We start from the raw sequence: 25,777 nt of genomic DNA, 5'->3' as shown, positions 1-25,777 counted from the left end.
CAGTAAATAACAATAGCGGGGCTATTTACAGTGGGTATCGGCACAGAGTAAATTTGCGGGGCACCGGTGTCGAGGTAATTGAGGTAATATGCAATGCAAAAAGTCTGGGTAGCCATTTGATTAGATGTTCAGGAGTCTTATGGCTTGAGGGTAGAAGCTGTTTCGAAACCTCTTGGACCTAGACTTGGTGCTCCGGTACCGCTTGCCGTGCAGAGAGAACAGTATGACTAGGGTGGCTGGAGTCTTTGATAATTTTTAGGGCCTTCTTCTGACACCGCCTGATATACAGGTGCTGGATGGCAGGAAGCTTGGCCCCATGATGGACTGGGCCGTACACACTACTCTCTGTAGTGCCTTGCGGTCGGAGGCCGAGCAGTTGCCATACCAGGCAGTGATGCAACCCATCACGATGCTCTCGATGGTGCAGCTGTAAAACCTTTTGAGGATCTGAGGACCCATTCCAAATCTTTTCAGTCTCCTGAGGGGGAATAGGTAGTGTCGTGCCCTCTTCACGACTGTCTTGGTGTGCTTGGACCATGTTAGTTTGTTGGTGATGTGGACGCCAAGGTACTTCAAGCTCTCAACCTGCTCCACTACAGCCCCGTCGATGAGAATGGGGGCATGCTCGGTCCTCCTTTTCCTGTAGTCCACAATCATGTCCTTTGTCTTGACCACGTTGAGGGAGAGGATGTTGTCCTTGCACCACATGGCCAGGTCTCTGACCTCCCTATAGGCTGTCTCATCATTGTCGGTGATCAGGCTAACCACTGTTGTGTTATCGGCAAACTTAATGATAGTGTTGGAGTTGTGCCTGGCTGTGCAGTCATGAGTGAACAGGGAGTACAGGGGGGGACTGAGCACGCACCCCTGAAGGGCGTGGCGGATTGTTACCTACCCTTACCACCTGGGGGCGGCCTGTAAGGAAGTCCAGGATCCAGTTGCAGAGGGAGGTGTTTAGTCCCAGGGTCCTTAGCTAGTGATGAGCTTTGAGGGCACTGAGCAGTAGTCAATGAACAACAATCTCACATAGCTGTTCCTTTTGTCCAGGTGTGAAAGGGCAGTGTGGAGTGCAATAGAGATTGCATCATCTGTGGATCTGTTGGGGCGGTATGCAAATTGGAGTGGGTCTAGGGTTTCTGGGATATTGAGGTTGATGTGAGCCATGACCAGCCTTTCAAAGCATTTCATGGCTACAGACATGAGTGCTACGGGTCGGTAGTCATTTAGGCAGGTTACTTTGGGCACAGGGACTATGGTGGTCTGCTTGAAACATGTTGGTATTACAGACTCAGACAGGGAGAGGTTGAAAATGTCAGTGAAGACACTTGCCAGTTGGTCAGCGCATTCTCGGAGTACACGTCCTGGTAATCCGTCTAGCCCTGCGGCCTTGTGAATGTTGACCTGTTTAAAGGTCTTACTCACATCGGCTGCGGAGAGCTGATTTTCTCATGCATGTTTCAGTGTTACTTGCCTCGAAGCGAGCATACAGTCGAAGTTATTTAGCTCATCTGGTAGGCTCGTGTCACTGGGCAGCTCTCAGCTGTGCTTCCCTTTGTAGTCTGTAATAGTTTGCAAACCCTGCCACATCTGACGAGCGTCGGAGCCGGTGTTGTATGATTCGATCTTAGTCCTGGATTGACATCTAGCGGGATTTCTTAATAGCTTCCGGGTTAGAGTCCCGCTCCTTGAAAGCGGCAGCTCTACCCTTTAGCTCAGTGCGAATGTTGTCTGTAATCCATGGCTTATGGTTGGGGTAAATACGTACAGTCACTGTGGGGACGACATCATCGATGCACTTATTGATGAATCCAGTGACTGATGTGGAGTACTCCTCAATGCCATCGGAAGAATCCCGGAACATATTCCAGTCTGTGCTAGCAAACAGTCCTGTAGTTTAGCATCTGCTTCATCTGACCACTTTTTTAGACCGAGTCACTTGTGCCTTCTGCTTTCATTTTTGCTTGTAAGCAGGAATCAGGAGGACAGAATTATGGTCAGATTTGCCAAATGGATGGCTAGGGAGAGCTTTGTACGCGTCTCTGTGTGTGGAGTAAAAGTGGTCTAGAGTTTTTTTCTCTCTGGTTGCACATTTAACATGCTGATAGAAATTAGGTAAAACAGATTTAAGTTTCCCTGCATTAAAGTCCCCAGCCCCTAGGAGCGTCGCCTCTGGATGAGGGTTTTCCTGTTTTCTTATGGCGGTATACAGCTCATTGAGTGCGGTTTTAGTGCCAGCATCGATCTGTGGGGGTATATAGACAGCTACGAAAAATACAGATTAAAACTCTCTAGGTAGATAGTGTCTTACCAGAGGCAGCTGTTCTATCCTGCCGATAGAGTGTATAACCCGCCAGCTGTATGTTATTAATGTCGTCATTCATTAATGTCGTCGTTCAGCCACGACTCGGTAAAACATAAGATATTACAGTTTTTAATGTCCCGTTGGTAGGACATACTGTACGTGCTTTCAGTTCCCCCCTTTTCTTTTCCAGCGATTGAACGTTAGCTAACAGTACGGATGGCAAAGGCAGATTAGCCACTCATCACCTGATCCTCACAAGGCACAAAGTATTTGAGCAATTACATTTCATTTTATATTTAAGTATATTTTAAACCAAATACTTTTACTCAGGTAGTATTTTACTGGGTGACTTTCACTTTTACTTGAGTCATTTTCTATGAAGGTATCTTTACTTTTACTCAAGTACGACAATTGGGTACTTTTTACACCACTGTTTACTATAGTTTTATCTAAAAAGGAAAACTTTTTTTATTTGGTGTTTTATTAGGATCCCCATTAGCTGTTGCAAAAGCAGCAGCTACTCTTCCTGGGGTCCACACAAAACATGAAACATAACAGAATGACATAATACAGAACATCATTATACAAGAACAGCTCAAGGACAGAACTACATTCATTAATGTTTCACGATTTACATTTTGTATAAATTCCCAGAGGATTAGGGTCCTCCCTTTCCTCCTCTGAGGAGCCTCCACTGCCCCATACTCCATTGACAGCATGTTTCAACATTGCCATCTCTGCATCAATCCACTCTAATAATTATCAAACACACAAACAACAAGCCCAGTAAAGAAAGTAGGGATTCCTTCCTTTAGATCTGCCAGTCTTAACTAGTTCAGAACGCCAAGTGCTGCCTCGTGGCTGCTGTATCTCTCTAGGCAGTGTGTGTTTGAGAGTGCCGAGAGTGTGGTGTTGTGTATGACTCCGTTTACAGGCACAGGCTGATCCCCCTGGTGTTCATTAGGTACAGCTAAACTCCTTTGGTGGCGAGGTTTGTTGACATGATGGAGGACAACCAACCTCAAGGCTCAGGAAGAAGATCTAGAGCTATAACACAGTTATCCAACAGATCAAATCAGCACCAGAGATCCATATCTATATACGGACTCCTGGAAAGATGGTAGGGGGTAGGGGAGATAACAAGACCACAACTCTGTGGATCAGCCAAGCCCCCCCCAAATAACAAAAAAACGTCCTCACAAATGTATTCTACAGTGACTGGGGAAATTGAGTTATTTTAACTGTGCAACTGTCAGGGAACACTCAGACCACAGAAACTCTTGCACACACAGAGACATTCATGGGCACACATTTTCTGATAACCAGACATTTACCAGGGTTCTTACACACTGTACAATCTTTCTTTTTCAAACACAAATATGAACATAGCCTCTCCGTCCTCTGATGGCTCGCAGTACACATCGGACTACAGCTCCTGTGAAGAGATCTTCTATGAGACTACTGTCAATCCCCAATAGGGTCACAGACAGGGCACAGTACAGTACAGCACACCAACACCTTTTGAACCCAACCAGGGAACTACAGACATGATTCAAATAAAGATTATACAGCACTCTTGTGGCTCCGTATTGATCGAGATGAAGGCTATCAAGGGTCACAAATATCAGTTCCCAAGGGAATTGTGAGTTTATATAGAGAATTCAACGAGTATCAAACAGTGACTCAAAAGTGGTGTTAAATTCAGTGAAGAGAAGATCAGTATGAATGAATATGTTTGAAACAGTTCCAATTCAACAATACTCAAAGTACAAGTTCGTTGCGGTACAACCCTGTTCACCTTGGACATAACCCTCTTGGGGACTTTAAGAGTAAACACACGTAACACATTGGCTTGGGTCTTATGGGTCAGCCAATATTTATTCTGTGTCCAAAATGTGCATTGCTCTTACTGATGGTTTGTGTGAAATCTGACTGGCCTTGATATATGATGTAATCTGCGGTATTGGCAGTCCGCTCAGTCATTTTCGCACAGACAGTCTTGGCAGGGCTCTTATTCAAACTGATAGAGGACTCAGCGAGGGGGGGGGGGGGGGGGGGGGGATCTTCGACCAAAGTCTCACAGGAGAGGCCCTTATGTACAGATCCAGGATCAGATGGTATTTGATCCTGATTTTTCTATATTTAAAAGGGATCTTCAACTTTTCTTTCCTCAAAGTTTTTTTTCTTATTGAGGGCGATTACAGTAGCAAATCAAAGGGCTTGTCCTGCGCTCTATACGATATTGATCAGAGTTTCTTTCACAGTGTGTAACGATTCTCTACTTCGTCCTCCTCCTCAGACGAGGAGAGGCGAGACGGATCAGATGACCAATATGCAGCGTGGTAGTTGGACATAATGAATTTATTTAAACAAGACAAAAACGAAATATACTTGAATAACTAACAAAATTACAAAACGGAGTAGACAGACCTGGACATGCGAACTTACATACAACGAAGAACTCACGAACAGGAAAATGACTACACAAAAGAACGAACGTACAAACAAACCGAGACAGTCCCGTGTGGCGCGACAAACACAGACACAGGAGACAACCACCCACAACAATCAATGTGAAAACACCTACCTTAATATGGCTCTCAATCAGAGGAAATGAAAACCACCTGCCTCTAATTGAGAACCATATCAGGTCACCCTTTAACAAACATAGAAACACATAACATAGACTACCCACCCAAACTCACGCCCTGACCGTCAAACACATACAAAATAACAGAAAACCGGTCAGGAACGTGACACAGTGCCTTGAGATAAATATCCTGGTAGAGGAAGTAGCCATTGTCCACAAATGAAATGCATTTCTCTGTGTCATCAAGCTGGGGTTAGATGTACTGTACATAGTTTGAGGTTCGTGCTTTTATACTACAACACATTTCTGCCGAATAAAACGCTCTAACTCCACTCAGACACACCGCTCTGTCCCTCTCTCTCCTTTTCTCTCTCTCTCACAAAACTCAAGACACAGTTTCAAGCAATCTTGGCAGCAATTGTTTTGTTTATTTCTCCAAATTGTTCAGTGAGGATAAAATCAAGAAAAGGAGGTGGAGGGGGATAGAGGAAGAGAGAAAAACAGAGAACTGTAAACTTTTTTTTGCAATTGAGGCTGATAAATGAGTGAGAATACCTCTGCAGGTATTTCAAAGGAAACGTGTTAAGATGGGTTGACACATGGTGAGAATAGCTCTGCAGGTATTCTCACCACGGACAAATAAAAAAGGACATTTAGACAATTGTGTTTGTTCCTAGTTTGGCAAAGCAATATCATTTTGTACTAAAGAATATATATCAAAAGTACCAATGATATGATTTTTCCATGACACTTACTTGTTAATGACATTTCTCAGATATACTTACTGTACAGTAGCCCTTCATTCTCTAATCAATTACCACATACATACCAGCAAAGCATAAATGAAATGAATACCCTTCCTTGCCTTTCAAAATGATTCATAAAAAAAATCACCTGTTTCAGCATTATTTTTTCAGTGAACATCAGATAATGACATTTTCATTCTGTCAACATACTATTCTGCACCTCAGAGGGCCACAACATCAAAATAAGTCTAAATGGACAATTTGGCATATTATTGTTTTGTGTCCGGCCTCCAACTTTCTACACGCATGTTTGATGGAATAATTGCCCATTTTAAGTACAAAATGAACATGAAAAGAATAAGGGCAGGCTTCGATGCTTAGCCTGCTATAAAGACACGCACCAATCAAAAACAATGGTTATTTGTTTGTCTTAGAGTGAAACCAGCGGGGCTTCTGTCATTTGACTTCGCTAGTACAATAAGCAGCATTGACACACGGGTGTATATGCAGCCCACGCTTTTAATATGCATTTACAATTGATGTGGCGTGCTTCTGTGAGGTGGTTTCTTAAACGGGGGAGAGCGGCCTAGCCTGGTTAGATGGCCTGCTGGAGAGCATAAATGGAAGGAGCTAGACGGTGCGTAAACAAGGCCAGAACCTCTGAAGTGAAATGTTCATCATTATTGCTTTTCATCTCACACGGAATAACCTGAATCATCTGACTGTGTGTTTTATGATTTTATTTGGCCCTGTGATGTGTTGATTGAGTCCTCGCACCTCGATGTGTGGATCTGTAGAGTTCTGAATAGCTAGGGGTAAAACGTTTTTTTCCCAACCTCAATCAGGCAATATGTTTTATCACAATGGGAATACAACTGTGATTGCCCTGTGGTTAAAGTGGTGAAAGTGTGGGTACACTGATGCAGCAGTCCTCCGAAATACCCACTTGAAGACGTCTGGTTGAACAGTAGAGCTTGGGTAGCACTGTACCTAACGTCTTAAGGACTTCAAGCATTGCTATTAAATATTTGTGTGCTTTTCAATGTCTCAAACTCTCCCGGTCCAATTCCATTCATTTCAATTCAACACAACAACACAACAATGAGACCACCAGCTGTTCAAGACGAATCTGTTATCACTCTCTGCATAGCCGATGTAAGACCTTTAAACAGATTGACATTCACAGATTGACATGCAGGGCGGCAGATGGTTTACTAGGACGCATTCTCAGAGCATGCGCTGATCAGCTGGCAAGTGGACCCAATCCAATTCGCATACCGCCCCAAAAGATCCACAGATGATGCAATCTCTATTGCATTCCACACTGCCCTCTCCAACCTGGACAAGTGGAACACCTATGTGAGAATGCTGTTCATTGACTACAGCTCAGGGTTCAACACCATGGTGCTCCTCCAACCTTGTCACTAAGCTAAGGACCCTGGAACTGAACACCTCTCTATGCAACTGGATCCTGGACTTCCTGAAGTGCTGCCCCAGGTGGTGAGGGTGGTGAGGGTAGGCAACAACAAATCCGACACGCTGACCCTCAACACAGGGGATTCTCTGGGGTGTGTGCTTAGTCCCCTTCTGTGCTCCCTGTTCACCCACAACTCCAACACTATCATTATGTTTGCTGACGACACGGCGGTGATAGGCCTGATCACTGAAGATGATGAGACAGCCATAGGGAAGAGGTCAGATACCTGGCAGGCTGCCAAGAGAACAACCTCTACAGGAGGGCCGAGCACCCCCCCATTCACATCGACGGGCTATAGTGGAGCGGGTTGAGAGCGTCAATTTCCTCTGTGTCCACATCACTGAGGATCTATCATGGCCCACACACACCGATACAGTCGTGAAGAGGGCACGACAATGGCTCTTCCCCCTCAGAAGGCTGAAAAGTTTTGGCAAAAAGTTTGACAGCTGCACCATTGAGAGCATCTTGTCTGGCTGCATCACCGCTTGGTATGTCAACTGCTTGGCATCCGACAGCAAGGCGATACAGAGGGTAATGCGTATGGCCCAGTACATCACCGGGGCTGAGCTCCCAGCCATCCAGGATCTCTATACCAGGCGGTTTCAGAGGAAGGCCCTAAAAACTCTCAGACTCCAGCCACCCAAGTCATAGACTGTTCTCTCTGCTATCGCACAGCAAGCGGCAGAGATGCACCAAGTCTGGAAGCAACAGGACCCTGAACAACTTTTACCCCCCAAACCATAAGACTGCTAAATAGTTAGTTAAATATTTAACCAAATAGCTGCCTTGACCCTTTGTGCAATCTGTTTTTTTACTCATCACAAACGCTGCTGCTACTGTTAATTATAAATCCTGTTGCCTAGTCACTTTTTTCCTAGTTATATGTACATATCTACCTCAATCCCCTCATACCCCTGCACATCAACTTGGTACTGGTACCTTGTGTATATTGCCAAGTTAAAGTTACTCATTGTGTATGTATTATTACTTTAATTAACAATTTACTTTTCTATTATTTCTCTATTTTATTTCTCTCTGCATTGTTGGGAAGTGCCCTTAAGTAAGCATTTCCCTGTTAAGCTACACCTGTTGTTTACGAAGCATGTCACAAATCAAATTTGATTTGATTTAAGTTCAAGTCTTACATTAACTGTTTGTTTGCACAACTTTAACTACATTCCAAAAGAAAAGGCTGGCAAATAAATAAACATCCTATGAAACACTCCTCTTCCCCGTTCCTAAATTAAGTTATTATATTGCCTGTGGGTAGGCTACCTGTCACGGCTGTCTTCCTCTTCTTCGTCTGAAGAGGTGTAACAAGGATCGGACCAATACGCAGCGTGGTAGGTGTCCATGTTTTAATATAGAAAACTGAACACCAATACAAAAACAATAAACGTGAACAAACCGTAACAGTCCCGTGTGGCACAAACACTGACACAGGAAACAATCACCCACAAAATACCCAAAGAACATGGCTGCCTAAATATGGTTCCCAATCAGAGACAACGATGAACACCTGCCTCTAATTGAGAACCAATCTAGGCAACCATAGACTTACATAAACACCTACAATGAACACAACCCCATAACTCTACAAAACCCCCCTAGACAGTACAAACACCCTAGACGAGACAAAAAAACACACAAACCACCCTCGTCACACCCTGACCTAACCAAAATAATAAAGAGAACAAAGATAACTAAGGCCAGGGCGTGACACTACCTTCAAAGAACGTTGCTGAATTTTTTCACCTTCTGATGCAACACATGACAGTGAGTTTTTACTTCTAAGAATTGAAGAATATAAAAAGAGGGGATATCGTACTGACTCTGTCAAAGCTGGTAATCTTCTTCCTGGAAGTGTATGGCAGGCTTTGGCATGGACTGAGGGGGACGAGCATGTCTCGGGGCCCTTAGCATCGCTTTATGGTTGGGAAAGTGGTGGATTGTCGACTCAACCTTACACTCCACTAGCATGTCTAGGCCAGAGTAGCGGAGGGGTGGTTAAGTGGATTAAACTCACCGTCACATGATGGCTAACCTTGACTGAGACCTAAAGAAGCATTATCCTAAAGAAACATATTAGCTCCCCAAGCTAATTCCTAGACTTTAACTCAGTGGAATAACAGTCTGGAGACATGCATATGACCCAGGTCCGATACCGACTCTTTAGTACATGTACGTGACTGCAGAGGACTAGACAAAGAAAAATGAGATCATTTGAATGCAAATTTCTCTTAGTATATACATTTTCGACAAATGGGCCATTCCCTGTCCCCAAAGCTATGCAATAAATCTGCAACATCCTCCTACAGCATCTGTCTTTATTTTGCCATAATAAGACAGGCTGGCTATGCCATCCAGTGATATGTCTATCATTATGCGTTGTTGGGATCTCAGAAAAAGCCAAATGAAGAGCAATAAAAGACAAGAAAATCTATACTGAACCTGATAGCTCCATTCCAACACACAGAATATTGATCTTAGAGTCCCAGTAGTAGAAATGGGATCATGTCCCTCGATGTTACCTAGGTTACTCTTTAAATCTATTATCATGGCAACAAAATAAAATCCTTGTTTGGGAAGCTCAGCTGAATACTCTTTATGACTGAATTACATGTGCAACTTTTCAACATGACTTACTGATCTTCCTCCTGTCAACAGCAATTCAGAACCTACTAAAAGTCCAGTGGCTGGTCTTCCATTACTCACTGCATAAATTCCCTCACAGATGTTCCTGTGACTTTGCTGAAACATACTAAATGCTCAGATCACGAACTGTACATCAGAGAGTGACTAAAGGTGATTGATTTCATTGCTGATAAACCTTGGGTGTAATGTCCCCTTTTGTAAAACATTCTGACGACCTCCATACTATTTTTATTTGACTAATCATGATTACTGACTGACTTTCCTTCAATCCCAGGCCTCTCAGAACCAAAATGCACTGCACAAATATAATACCCCCAAGACATGCTTAGCTCTCACCATTACAATAACAAGAGAGGTTCATATTTTGGGGGGGTATGATATTTGTACATAACTTTCTCAATCATCATTATTCACAATTCATTAGGGATTATCTATTATCATGGTAGCATCCACATTAATGTATACTGAACAAAAGTATAAACGCAACCATTTCTAGGATTTTAATGAGTTGAAGTTCACATGAGCAAATCAGTCAATTGAAATAAATTTACATAGATATGCATCTTATATTTATTTATTTTTATTTAACCTTTATTTAACTGTTAGTCACGGATACCTTTAAAAAAATGGGCCTCAGGATCTTGCCACAGTATTTCTGTTGGAAATTGCCATTGATAAAATGCAATTGTGTTCGTTGTCTGTAGCTTATGTCTGACCATACCATAACCTCACCCCCCATCATGGGGCACTCTGTTCACAACGATAACATCAGCAAACCGCTCGCCCACACAACGCCATGCACGTGGTCTGCAGTCGTGAGGCCAAATGATCTAAAACAACATTAGAGGCGGCTTATGGTAGAGAAATTAACATTAAAATCTCTGGCAACAGCTCTGGTGGACATTCCTGCAGTCAGCATGCCAATTGCATGCTCCCTCAAAACTTGAGTCATCTGTGACATTGTGTTGTGTGACAAAACGGTACATTTTGGAGTGACCTTTTATTGTCCCCAGCACAAGGTTCACCTGTGTAATGATCATGCTGTTTAATCAGCTTCTTTATATGCCACACCTGTCAGGTGGATGGATTATCTTTGCAAAGGAGAAATCCTCACTAACAGGGATGTAAAGAAATTTGTGCACAACATTATTGAGAAATAAGCTTTTTGTGTGTATGGAACATTTCTGGAACATTTTCTTTTATTTCAGCTCATGAAACATGGAACCAACACATTATATGTTGCGTTTATATTCAGTTCTTATTTACAGTAAAAGTTACTCCAAAATTACACAATACATTATTTACCATAAATTTCTATTGGACACAAAATAATCTGACCAAAAAAAACAGCAAATGCATCTAACAAATTTGTAGTCACAAGCTTGATGTATTCATTGCGTGTATTCATTGCATGTATTCATTGCGTGTATTGATTGCGTGGTCCCAAGTGGCTCAGTTGGTAGAGCATGGCGTTTACAACGCCAGGGTTGTGGGTTTGAAAATGTATGCACTCACTACTGTAAGTCGCTCTGGATAAGAGTGTCTGTTAAAATGAATATGGGAGCAAATACTTTACTTTTTAATAACCATACAGTATAAGTGGCTCCCGATTGGAGCAGCGGTCTAAGGCACTGCATTACAGTGCTAGAGGCGTCACTACAGACCCTGGTTTCATCCCGGCAGGTATCACAACCGGCCGTGATCGGGAGTCCCATAGGGCTGTGCACAATATGTCCAGGTTAGGTTAGGTGAGGGTTTGGCCGGGGTAGGCCGTAATTGTAAAATAAGATTTTGTTCTTAACTGACTTGCCTAGTAAAATAAAGGTCAAATAAATAAATACAGGTTAAAGACGTGAATTTGTCCCAATAATTTTGGCTCCTAAAATGGGGGGACTACAGCAAGTGCTGTAATTCCTAAACGGTCCACCTGTTATGGATGAAAACACTCTCAAAATAAAGTACAGGGCCAAAACAATAAAAAAAATTGTCACTGTCCCAATACTCACTGTATTTCTTAATAATTTTAAGACCAAAAGCAAACATTTTCATTTTCAATTTGTGTGAGGTTTTGTCTCAAATGCAGGGTTGACTGACGGCAGATTTTTTGAAGCAGAATTTGAGTAACACCATCATACAGAAATACTTGTTCTGTATGATTTCAAGGCAAGTGTAATAGGAGTCTTCATCCTCCTCATCTGAGGAGTAGGAAATGTCGGACCAAGATGCAGCGTGGTGAGTATTCATATTTATTTTGAATACTTTTAAGCAAGAACAAAACAATAAACAAACTAAATAAACGAAGACGCTACAGTCCCGAAATAGTGAACACACGAACATGAACAACATAACAGGAACAATCACCCACAAAACACACTACAAAACATGCTACCTAAATATGGCTCCCAATCAGAGACAATGACAAACACCTGCCTCTGATTGAGAACCATATCAGGCCAAACGAAAACCCCACATAGAAACACAACACATAGAACCCACCCAACCCACGCCCTGACCAACTATAACAAAGAAAATACAAAAGAACTAGGGTCAGAACGTGACCCCCCCCCAAGGTGCGGACTCCGCAAAACCTGAACCTATAGGGGAGGGTCTGGGTGGGCATCTGTCCGCGGTGGCGGCTCTGGCGCTGGACGTGGACCCCACTCCACCATTGTCTTAGTCCGCTTTCGTAGCGTCCTTTGAGCGACGACCCTCGCCACCAACCTATGACTTGCAACCCTACTAAAGGGCCCCACTGGACTGAGGGGCAGCTCCGGACTGAGGGGCAGCTCCAGACTGAGGGGCAGCTTCGGACTGAAAGCCAGCTCCGGACTGAAAGGCAACTCCGGACTGAAGGGTAGCTCCGGACTGAAGAGCGGCTCCAGACTGGCGGGCGGCTCTGGCGGCTCCTGACTGGCGGGCGGCTCCTGACTGGCGGGCGGCTCTGGCGGCTCCTGACTGGCGGGCGGCTCAGGCGGCGCTGGACAGACGGGCGGCTCTGACGGCTCAGGACAGACGGGCGGCTCTGACGGCTCAGGACAGACGGGCGGCTCTGACGGCTCAGGACAGACGGGCGGCTCTGGCGGCTCAGGACAGACGTGCGGCTCTGACGGCCCAGGACAGACGGGCGGCTCTGACGGCTCAGGACAGATGGGCGGCTCAGGCGGCGCTGGACAGATGGGCGGCTCAGGCGGCGCTGGACAGACGGGCGGCTCAGGCGGCGCTGGACAGACGGGCGGCTCAGGCGGCGCTGGACAGACGGGCGGCTCTGACGGCTCAGGACAGACATTGCGGCTCTGACGGCCCAGGACAGACGGGCGGCTCTGACGGCTCAGGACAGATGGGCGGCTCAGGCGGCGCTGGACAGATGGGCGGCTCAGGCGGCGCTGGACAGACGGGCGGCTCAGGCGGCGCTGGACAGACGGGCGGCTCAGGCGGCGCTGGACAGACGGGAGACTCAGGCCTGCTGAGGCGCACAGTAGGCCTGGTGCGTGGTGCCGGAACTGGAGGTACCGGGCTGGGGACACGCACCACTGGGCGAGTGCAGGGAGCAGGAACAGGGCATACTGGACCCTGGAGGCGCACAGTAGGCCTGGTGCGTGGTGCCGGAACTGGTGGTACCGGGCTGGGAACACGCACCTCAAGGCGAGTGCGGGGTGCTGGAACTGGAGGCCTGGTACGTGGCGCCGCCACCGGAGGGCTGGTGCGTGGGGCTGCCACAGGAGAGCTGGTGCGTGGGGCTGCCACAGGACGTGCAGGGCTAGGGAGGCGCACAGGAGGCCTGGTGCGTGGGGCTGGCACAGTCTTCACCAGACGGCTAGCACACACCTCAGGACGAGTATGGAGAGCTGACTCAGGTGACATCAAATCCCGGACACGCTCCGTCGGGTGGATGTCGTGCCTCATGCACCAACATAGCAACTCCCTCATTACTCTCTCCTCCAATCTCCCCATTAATTCCTTCACTGTCTCTGCTTCGCTCCCCCTGCTCACCTCCAACTCCACCCCGACTGGCTCCGGTTCCATCCTCGGCTCCTTACAGTAAGCACGGGAGTTGGCTCAGGTCTCCTACCTGACCCAGCTACACTCCCCGTGTGCCCCCCCCCCCCCAAGAAATGTTTGGGGCTGCCTCTCGGGCTTCCATCCGCGCTTTCATGCTGCTTCCTCATACCGCCGCCTCTCCGCTTTCGCTGCCTCCAGCTCAGCTTTTGGGCGGCGATATTCACCAGCCTATGCCCAGGGTCCCTTACCGTCCAGAATCTCCTCCCAAGTCCATTTCTCCAGATATCGCTGCCGCTCCTGCTGCTGCCCGTTACCACGCTGCTTGGTCCGGTTTTGGTGGGTGATTCTGTAATAGGAGTCTTCGTCCTCTTCATCTGAGGAGTAGGAAATGTCGGACCAAGCTGCAGCGTGGTGAGTATTCATATTTATTTCGAATATATATATTATTATTATTATTTATTTTTTTATCCCATTTTCTCCCCAATTTTTCGTGGTATCCAATAGTAATTACTATCTTGTCTCATCGCTACAACTCCCGTACGGGCTCGGGAGAGACGAAGGTCGAAAGCCATGCGTCCTCCGAAGCACAACCCAACCAAGCCGCACTGCTTCTTAACACAGCGCGCCTCCAACCCGGAAGCCAGCCGCACCAATGTGTCAGAGGAAACACCTTGTACCTGGCCCCCTTGGTTAGCGCGCACTGCGCCCGGCCCGCCACAGGAGTCGCTGGAGCGCGATGAGACAAGGATATCCCTACCGGCCAAACCCTCCCTAACCCGGACGACGCTATGCCAATTGTGCGTCGCCCCACGGACCTCCCGGTCGCGGCCGGCTGCGACAGAGCCTGGGCGCGAACCCAGAGACTCTGGTGGCGCAGTTAGCACTGCGATGCAGTGCCCTAGACCACTGCGCCACCCGGGAACGAAGACGCTACAGTCCCGAAATAGTGAACACACGAACATGAACAACATAACAGGAACAATCACCCACAAAACACACTACAAAACAGGCTACCTAAATATGGCTCCCAATCAGAGACAATGACAAACACCTGCCTCTGATTGAGAACCATATCAGGCCAAACGAAAACCCCACATAGAAACACAACACATAGAACCCACCCAACTCACGCCCTGACCAACTAAAACAAAGAAAATACAAAAGAACTAGGGTCAGAAGGTGACAGCAAGAGGCTACTTTAGCGTCTCTATCTTTTCTCATATGTGCCTGTGTGTGCTGTTCTTAGTTACAAATGCACCAAACTGATCCTGCATCATTCATTTGATATACAGCAGATGAGCCTCATAATCTGTCTGGATTGAGCCGGAACGTTTAATCTCGACTACTCGGAGTGTTAGTGCACTTTAGCATTGAACTGTTAGCCACTATTAAACACTGTAGCACAACCACACAAACATTTGAAAATGGAGCATTGAGATACACATACATACTGTAGGTAAGATGCATGCAGACAGACCCTGGGGGTTGATTTACACCCATAGCCTTTGAAAACGTAATGATACACAGGTCAGGATTTAATGAGGAGCCTTTCTGTAGGTGACAATGCAGGTTTATGGTGTTGGGGGGGCTGACACACCCAGGGTCTCACGTGGAGGTCGCTGCATCCGTGCCAAGCCTAGTCATTAAAAAAAGAAAGAGCGCACCGAGCTTCTGAGGTCTTACTTCTGAGGTTTCAGGCAGGCAAATCCCACTGTGTCGTCTCACTAGAATTGAAAAGCACAGAGACCTCATTTAGATAGAAGGTCTCCTGGGAAAAGATGCCATGATGGCTTCATAAGCATGTTTTTTCTGACGTACAGCAGGCCACCAGGGAACCATCCACACGGAAGGGTTTTGTTGTGAGGCACACTGTGAAGGCCATCGGGACACTGTAGGTTGTGGTTGACAAAATATGTTATTTTTACCACGTATTCGCTGATAATAAATTAAGATGCTGCCTGTTTTGTAAAGGTAATCTATCGTTCACTGTACATAGGAAATCAAGATGTGTCTCTTGTATTCATGGATTTAAGAATTGTTACATTAAATGTCTCCCTCAACAACATAAAAATACTTCTTAGAGGAAAGCCCAGTCATTTATGCTAATTTAAATCAGTGATCCTCCAAAAGTGGAACAGATGTCTTCTATCAGAAGATTCAAACTTGGTTCCTGAATGAAACATATTGATATTCAAACAAAGATTCAGCACTTGAGATGATTTACTATGATAAAAAAAAGAATACTTACTATGTATGATAAATGACTTCCAGTATAATAAAGAGCTCGACGGATAGGGCTTTTTTGTTAGTTCAGCAAAACAATTTGTTGAGAGATAAAAAAAAACATAATTGAGACACTGTATTTCCACAGAGAACTCAGTCCATATCACCACAAACCTAGCAACAGGTAACATTGACAGTTGACTGGAGGTTGGCGCAAACTATTCGCAGTGAACTTTTGCCGGAGACTAATTCTGTTTCTAAACAACATTTAATTTGGGATTTTGAAGCGAGATGAAACACTGAAACCTTAATTGCTTCCTCTGCATACATATAGTTGACGTGAAATTGTATTTCTTGAATATAAATAAATGCAGAGAGCACCACGAGTACTAACTCAATGTAAATTTCCCTGGAGGGAAAATCTTATAAAAGAAAGTACTCAATAACAGTGTAACACATACAGTATGAAAACATGCACAATAAAGGTGAGACTGAAGATGTTGCACATTCCCCCTATAGACATATGCCAAAGCATTTGATTAATAAAACAACCTTACACGGGCGAGACCAAACAACTTACAGTATTTTGGTTTTATTAAAGTAGTGCATCTTTGTCACACAGGAAACATGGGACTTTCTCTGCAGTTGCACGATAATGCAATGCATGTTTCATTGACTCCATTCCCTATTCACATACAGTATCAAGACATACATAACCAAATACTCCTTAGGGTATTGTAATTAAGCATCTCTTACCTTAAGGTATCCTAGGCTAATCTTAAAACTTTGTCTTTGTCTTTCTAGGCACACTGAAATCACACGGATATGCTATATCACTACTCAACATCCAAATAGTCAAAGACTACAGCAATAGGGCTGGTTCTATGATTGAATTCTTGCTCCGGATGAGTGACATCATTGATTATCACATGAAAACAACAACACAAACTAAAATTCTCATCCTACTGGTACATGGATGTGTTTCTGAAGCACAGAGAGCACTTGGCTGGAATGCCAGGAACTCATTGTTAATTGTCTATGGTTGTGTCAATTGTCTGCTGCTGAGATTGCCCTGCTTCCATCCATGAAACTTCCCCCTTGGATTGGTCAAGCTTTTGTTCTCCACTCATATTTCAATCAAATCCAATCCCGACTCGGTTTCCGAGCAGTAGAGGAGGGAGTGGGGGGGTGGTGGAAGTAGACGGGGGTCATATGTTATCCAAAGTCCTAATGAGAACCTTCAGTCAACGCATTGGCTGTCATTTTTTATCCTGTCCTTCCTAGGAGATAAGAGCGAGAGTGCGCTGTGCAGATAGAGGCTGTCCATTTCCACATGTACTAATTAAGCTGAGACCAACTCAGAAGAGCCCTAGCAGGTTTTTTTCTTCTCACATTTGAAAACAATCATTGCTGCTAGGCAACCCAAGCCCCTGGTACTAATTGTCCCTCTATCAACTTAATCTGGCATTTGCAACTTGACTTAAGTCTTTTCGAGGCCTGGATGTCTGTTTCTTGTCTTACTGTGACATTAGCATGGCATTAGTGTGATGCTATACAAGGCAGCTCTACTCTGTGGTCCGTGTCTGCCAGACACAATAAAATATTTGCGACATCTGTAATGGAAATGGAAGATATATGAGAATTCTTTTTATCCGTTCAACATCATTTCTATCCGTTCGACAGGCGTGGATTTTTCTTTAGTGCGTCAAATGATGATGGAAATGGTGTTTTTCAAATAAATGATGACTGCCGATGATTGCCTACTGCTTGCAAAAATGAATTTTATCAGCTATAAAAAGAATGTTTCTTTGCAGGACAAGGATTATCCTGACTTTGAACAATGCTTGAATTGCTTCACCTTGCTTTTCTGGTTGGTTTGATGCAAGTTTCACCATCCAATTACTTCAGATCTACAGGAGTGCAAGTATCACCATGGCACGAAACGTGGCGATACGTTGGCACATGAGAATTATTAGAATATGGCAAATATTAGTCAAGTATTGCATTCTATCCATGCTGGCTTTTGCGGGCTACCTGAGACATGAAACATATAGGTGGGCAGGCATACAGGCTGTCACCAATTTATTAATGCTCAATTTGCCTAAATGGGTGATGGAAACACTTCAACCACTACTGTTTCATTCAACACTGTAGGTTTCTGTGATGTCATTACGTCCAACTGTTATCGAAACAAGATAGTCAAATGGGAACTCACCCTAGCAGGTAATTGTCGCATCTATTTTATTAATTTTTTTAAAGCAACAAAACATAGCTAATGATCGCGTGATTTAAGTACGAAAAAGTTCAATTGGTTAATTTCCTTGCCATGGGTGTAAAGATAGTAGGGGTCATGTTGGATATCAAGGACTAAATGCTCTGATTTGGTCGGTCCATACACTCTTCGAAAAAAAAGGTGCTATGTAGAACCTAAAAGGATTTTTCGGTTGTCACATTGGAGAACCCTTTGAAGAACCCTTTTTGGTTCCAGGTAAACCCATTTTTGTTCCAGGTAGAACTCTTTTGGGTTCAATGTAGAACCCTTTCCATATAGTAATCAGGTATTATACTTCATTTTATAGAAATGGCTGAACCTGAGTTCGTCTGCATTTACATTGACACTACCAAAAGGGAAAACAATTTTAGAGTGATATTGAAATGATTGGAAATCACGATTACACTAAGGAAGTATTTATGCCCATTAACTCAAGGTAAATTGAAATCAGGGTCTGCATGGGCTATAAATATGTGAATGACATGTTTTATAATATGACATTTAGCCACATTCCATTTCACCACTAATAACCCCCAATCACAACACGTTATAATTATGTCTGGATTCTAGCTGTAAGCGCCACTACACATTTGCCTCAATTATCTATTTCCCACCATTTTAACTGTGACTTTTGTATGTGCTGCAATGAACAAATCCTCTACAGTCATTTGCCGCCAAGACCTACGCGGGCACTAATGTAGAAGAAAGACAAATGTTGTAAACATTAGTGCTTTGCCCTATCAGGGAAAATACTAATGGAATAGCAGGAAGTGGCTACAAGTGCAGTAATACTGCAGTCTATTTCTAGAGAGTAAAACAAAGCTTTTAAGGGGCCATGAATATTTTAAAAAGGAGAGGGCTCTAATTGGACCAACAGGTCTACGAGCAGTGCCTATGCTGCTCACATCGAATAAGAAATTGATTACAAATCAGTCACTATAAAAAAACAATTCTGGGCACAGACAAAGAGCAACTAAAAGAAACCATTTTCAGGCCGAGAGCCTTTTTGATTTGGCTCATGTTGATCTTGTATTGATTCAGCCTACGTCGGTCAAATATCACAATCCCACTTATGAATGCTCATTGATTGAGGCTTGATTTTCAGATGGCTAGGATGGAAGGTTGACCAGACAGGACACATGGAGAAGTTGATTAGAGCACCAGACAACCAGGGACAGATCATTGATCCAAATGTCTTTGTCTGATTGAGATGAAAAGGATTGGTACCCTTTGCGTATGCATGCAGACAAGGCCCTACCCTGACTGAATTGCCTCAGACTCATGCATGGGAGGAAAGTGATAATACTTTCATTATGGAGGGGTTTTTATACGCACTTCTATGACGGGGTCTTTTGTTCCGCAAAATATACAACCTTTGATTGTACTATTCTTCCAATTCCAAACTAATAATTGTGATGGAAAATGGGAAACATGAGTTTTACATTTACTGTTTTCCTATTTTCCTGTGTAGCTTATCATGTAGTGGACAATTCACTTGCAGCAGTTCGCTTGCACAGGAATCATGCAATTGTGCATCCTGCAAAAGGAAAGGTATATTGAAACTCTGTTTCCCAGAAATCCAGGTAAATCAATGTTTCTCTCACTAATATTATAAGAAATCACATAGCTTTGTCATGTGTACCAATTATCTCTCCTTCCTCCCAAAGTGTGCACTTGTTTACTTCCCTTCACTGATTTGAAAGGAAATAACTGGTATAAGATGGTGGAACTAGTCCTTGCCTCCACCAATCCAATGCTTTTCGATTTGTGTAAAGTAGTGAACAAGTGCACACTTCACGAAAACAAAGATATTATTGAGACCCACTCCATGGTCTACACCCTACATACTCAACTAGCGGACCACGGACCGGATCCGGACCCAGAACGGGGTTAATACTCGGTCGGGCTTTGAGGTCGCATGGTTTGCTAGGTGGGGGTTTGTTATTAAGCCGATAAATTACAATGTCCATCCGGACCTTTGCCACCTAGGACTTTTTTGTGACTGGACCTTCTCAAATAGCACTTGAGTATCCCTGGTCTACACCATAACACCTATGAAAAGCCCATTTTTTACCATACAGGAAAAGTAATTGGTGTCTTTGTACAATCAATGTTCCAGAGCATCTGAAATTCTCTGGGGAAATCAAAGCTTTAGTGTGTACTGTATAACCACCTGCTCATGATATAAAAACAAGCAATGCTTTGCATCAACTGAGAAACTAATAGAGATAGCAGTGTATAAGAAGTAGCTACTGTATGCTGTATCAGGTTCATAAAGTGAGAGATGGCTCCATCACTGTACAAAACCATTCTTTCTAACAACAAAAACATTCCGTGTAAGATATGAATTTCTGAAAACTGCAATGAGGCAGGATCTCTGGTGGCTTCTCCAAAGCTCTGATTTAGACTCTTATAGGAAAAGGTGCTATCTAGAACCTTAAAACCTCTTAAGGATCCACCCCTTTTTTTCAATTTTCGCCTAAAATGACATACCCTATTCAAACTGCCTGTAACTCAGGCCCTGAAGCAGGGATATGCATTTTATTGGTACCATTTGAAAGGAAACACTTTGACGTATGTGGAAATGTGAAAGGAATGCAGGAGAAAATAACACAATAGATCTGGTAAAAGATAATACAAAGAAAAAAACAACAGTTATTTTGTATTTTGTTTGTACCATAATCTTTGAAAAGCAAGAGACAGGCCATAATGTATTATTCCAGCCCAGGTGCAATTTAGATTTTGGCCACTAGATGGCAGCAGTGTATGTGGAAAGTTTTAGACTGATCCAAAGAACAATTGCATTTCTGTTCAAATTGTTGTATCAAGACTGCCCAAATGTGCCTAATTTGTTTATTAATAACTTTTCATGTTCAAAATTATGCACTCTCCTTTAACAATAACATGGTATTCTTTCACTGTAATAGCTACTGTAAATTGGACAGTGCAGTTCGATTAACAAGAATTTAAGCTTTCTGCCAAGATCAGATATGTCTATGTCCTGGGAAATGTTCTTGTTACTTACAACCTCATGCTAATCGCATTAGCCTACGTTAGCTCATCCGATCCTGAAGAAGTTAAAGGGTTCTTCGGCTGTCCCCATAAGAGAACCCTTTGAAGAACCCTTTTTCCTTTTTTAGTTATCCTTTTTTAGTTCCATGTAAAACAGAGGGTTTTACAGGGAACCCAAAAGGGTTCACCTGGAACCAAAAAAGGGTTATCCTATGGGGACAGCCAAAGAACCCTTTTTTTAAAGAGTATAGAGCACTTTGACCCCATAATATGATCTTGCACATTCCATGACAGACATTTTATGACGTAATGAGATGTAATTCTTACCTTTGTAGAAGCATTCCTCGCTGTGCATGATAGTTATTCTCTGTGCACCCAGACAGGAGGCACGGTGGAGCTCACAGTGGTTCTGATACAGCTTGCCGTCTGAGCCACACACCGGTTTGTAGTGTGGTTTACAGCGGTCTAGACAGTTGCACTCCCCTTTACCACTCTCATGGTTGACCACGCAGTGACGCCCAAGGCCACAGTACTTGTGCTCACAAGGACTCTGGAAGCCATTGTTATGGCCCAAAAACCCTGCAAGGAAAACACAAATAAAGAAACGTTTAAAATCAGAAAATAATAGGAGTAATAGGACGATAGTTTGTTAGAGTTTGAAAGTTGACTTAAAGTACAGATGTAGGATCTTAATTTGATCCGTTTCTCACAGGATAAAAATAATCCTGCAACAACAGGAAATTTGAATTATTGTGTGGATTATAATTAATATACATTTTTTTGTATAGGTTGATACATTTTTAGTGAGGGCAAATCAAGTCTGACATTTTTAAATGGAAATGTCAAACGTTAGAAGCCTTTTTAAACCTTGATTACACTGCAAGTTCGCATTTCCTGCAACAACAGGGTGATCAAATGAAGATCCCATGTAGCTGTAGGTTCTACAAGAATGTGAAAACATTAACATCAGAAACTAGAAAAGTAATAAGATGATAGTCAGTGTTTGAAAAGCTTTTGAAGTTTACTTATAGTAACTGCCTATGTTTAATACGAGTAAATCTCGTATTGAGGCAAAAAATTGTGTTTTATGTGATTTTGTACTACTTTTCAGGCAGTGTGTTATCGTGTGTTTAACAAGTCAACCTCCACAAGCAGTAAGTATTCTTGACAGGGCAAGGAGCACGATAACCTCTCATCCGTATCAAATGTGTTAGGTCTCAAACGGAAGGTTGCTCTCTCTTAGGTCCCCTATCCACCAGTTCCATTGCCCTTTGGAATCACTCTCAAGGGCAGTGTGCAAATTACTTTTCATTATTTGTTTCAAATGCAATTTTGTACTGATCTCTCTCTGTCTGGCTTAAGCTTTCGCGAGCAACATTGTTTCAACTGGGAACTCAGTTTCCCTGCACCGATGAGCTCGGGACGGACACAGCTCCGTTTCAGGTGTTCTGACTTTTTTATTTTTACAAAAATGGTTCATTTGTCAGCAAGACTCATCAATTAGACTAATTCGGGCTAAAAGAGTGTAGGCCTAATGACAATCGCTGAATGTAATTACACTTTTTGGTGTTTCGTAACAGAAATCTCCTTCCATTAATCAAATGGCGGGTTCACACTTCACAGTGCACTTTTTGGATGCTGGAATCATTTTGGTGTTGACGAATGTGCGTAGGTAGCCTACTTTTTGGAGAGATTTGTTTGACAGTCAGATGAAAACGTCAATGGGGTCCCCCAAATATCACGGTATAATATGCACTGCTCAAGGGGAGTAAGAACATGGCCACCAACGCTGGAAAAACAATCCCACTGAGACGAATGATCGCCACTGAAATGATGGGAACATTCACTCAATAAGCATCATTTATCTGCTGGAGGTCTATTTAGGTTTCTTTTTGGTTGCCTACCGCCATAATTATTAGGGCACCATTTCACTACGTAAGCTAAAAGCATTGTGAATAAAGTAAGAAGAAAAATGTGTATACACAACGTTTTGACCTGTAGTGTGAGCGCTGTCCTACTTTTCACAAATCCACCACCATTTTGAAATGTTTATATTTATCGGACAATCCACTGCTCTAGTGAGCTATATAACATGAAATATACATTAGGATCAAAGTATAAACCAGGGGCTACCATACTCTTCTCTGTAATCATCTTTGAGCTTTAGTATTGGCCATTGAATAAGGAGTGGTGCATTATAATGGTACGACGCTTCAGTGCCTCAGATGCCTTCTTTACAATGACCAATGCATCTGCTCCACTAGGTGCACATGGTGTTCTAATAAACAAACGCGCTACAGAGGAAAATAAAAACACTCTACTCTCATTGGTCGAAGAGGGAATCCGTTGGCAGGGAACCTGAATACAGTAACAAACAAACCACTCGTAAAGAGGCTTCGTCAACCTGGTAGCGACTCCCCGTGGGTGCATTAACCCCTATCTGTCAGAGAGGGGTTAACGATACAAGTGTCTACATTGTGGCCTGATTCGAGCCAATCAATGGCCATGGTTCGCTGTGATTTATTCATCCCCCTCGGTGCGGTGGCATAATGATTATTTAATGTGACTTTGTGTTGCACAGCAAGGTGCCCAAACGTCACCGACGGGGTCATAGGAGGGCAGAGGGAGTTGGTTATTGGTATGCACGCCCAGTCTCTGGGTGATCCAGTGACATCAAAGACAAATGAATAATTCTCTGCAATGATTTGTTTATTGATGACTGGCTGTTTCAAAGTGAAAGGCGTGCGGCGGGAGGGAGGGAGTATCCGGTTCTGGGCGCTAGTTAGCGTTACTGCATTTGTAATTGTTGCTGGCTTTATCCGATGAAAAAACGATTTTCTTTGGAACTTTCACTTGGAAAATGTTCATTCATTATTCATAACTGTATTGTACAGCAATGAGGACGATTTTCAGAAAGACAGATGGACAGATAGAGTTGCGTAGATGAACGGCTATATCCAAATGCATGGATAGTGTATAAAGAAATGTCACAGGGAACTGTCTTGATTTGAAGGCAACAACAATAGTGGAAAAGACTGAGGTAAACAATATGCTGAACCAGGGGAAAATAAGTAACGCTCACTGGGATACAGTGAGTGTCAGATTTATTCAGCCCATGTGCTCAGTCTGATGGTCTAGTAAGCATTTCACCTGTTGTTTATGAAGCATGTGACAAATAAAATAAAAGTTGATTTGAACACATGTTGACCCCAGTGTACATAGTTTGAAGGGCAACGCCCTTCTATGTATTTATAATGAGATGCATATCATGTTTAACTCTAAAGAGTTACATGGACTCAAAAGACATGACCAGAATGACATTGCAGGGGTTCAAAATTGAAAGCATTTAGGATGGAAAACTCAATAATGTCCCTGTGCACCACTCGTTGCGTCATACTCTGCTAAATCATTATAATACATAAATATCTAGTGCCTTGTGGCTACCAGAAGCATTTACCTCTTCGGTATGCGCCACCTTACTCGCTTTGCGATGCCTTTCTGAATCTGAAGCCTTCAAACCCATTACAAAGCTGAATCTAACTGAATCGCTCCCATTCACATTCATAAGCATGCCCCCAAAGCATGCTATTTACAGCACTCTCTCAGATATACAATGCATGCTTTTTTCCCCAGCAATATCCCATTTGCCGTCTCCATTTGTTCCATAAACCCAGGATGCAAGTCCCGGCCCATGTGATGTTTTTCGTAACAGCGGCTCTGAGTCCTTGGGGAAAGTCGGGAGTGTAGTAAACAACAGTTTGGAACCTCTCAGATCATCTCACCGTGGTGAGTTAAGATTCCCCAAAAGACCCACATGCGAGAACAAGATGATGCAAGTGTGAATAAACAGCACACTAAACAATGCAAAAACTTTACATGACACGACGCACAACACGACTCGCTCGCCACACGTCACCCCGCTTGGATTAGTTCCTTGAAAGTTGCACCAGTAACATATTGTGTTACCACGGTCTATGGAGAAGCGACATACGTAGAAAGTGGGTAAAACCGGAAAGGTGTCTGCAATCGAGAAAAGCATTAACATTAACGCTAGCAGGAAAGACTGTGTATTTTTACTAGCATATCTGCTGTCATGGAAACAAAGAGTAATATATTCACGGTGGCAGGCCCGTTTCATTTAACCTGCTACCTTTCAATCCCGAACAATTGTAATTCATTCCTCCACATTGGCTTAATTAAAACCTGATAAGGGTGTTTTAGGCAGAAGAGAGAAGCATGATTAGTTCTCGCCAGTGTGTGTCATCACTAATCATTTGTGGCATTTTTGTATTGAGAAAGACTTTAACATTAATAATTTATTAATAAATACCCAAGAAAGGACCCCCTGCTAAGAAATCACAAGGTTGTTGGCTCTATTCTTACATCACTACATTGCAGGGCATATGACTATGTCACGCCCTGACCTTAGAGATCCTTTTTACGTCTCTATTTTGGTTTGGTCAGGGCGTGAGTTGGGGTGGGCATTCTATGTTTTGTGTTC

General features: G+C 43.6%; 1 protein-coding gene across 1 annotated transcript in view; it reads right to left on the bottom strand.

The window, feature by feature from the left end:
• Positions 1-25,777, bottom strand: part of LOC120061869 (follistatin-related protein 5-like) — a 166,048-nt gene that overhangs the window by 84,722 nt on the left and 55,549 nt on the right. The window contains exon 3 of the mRNA XM_039011649.1: positions 21,604-21,855. Within this exon, the coding sequence (XP_038867577.1) occupies positions 21,604-21,855 (252 nt within the window). The remainder of the gene's footprint in view (positions 1-21,603; positions 21,856-25,777) is intronic.

This window comes from Salvelinus namaycush, chromosome 17, assembly GCF_016432855.1.
Source record: "Salvelinus namaycush isolate Seneca chromosome 17, SaNama_1.0, whole genome shotgun sequence".
NCBI classification, from domain to species: Eukaryota; Metazoa; Chordata; class Actinopteri; order Salmoniformes; family Salmonidae; genus Salvelinus; species Salvelinus namaycush.
This window is presented reverse-complemented; position numbering and strand designations above follow the sequence as displayed.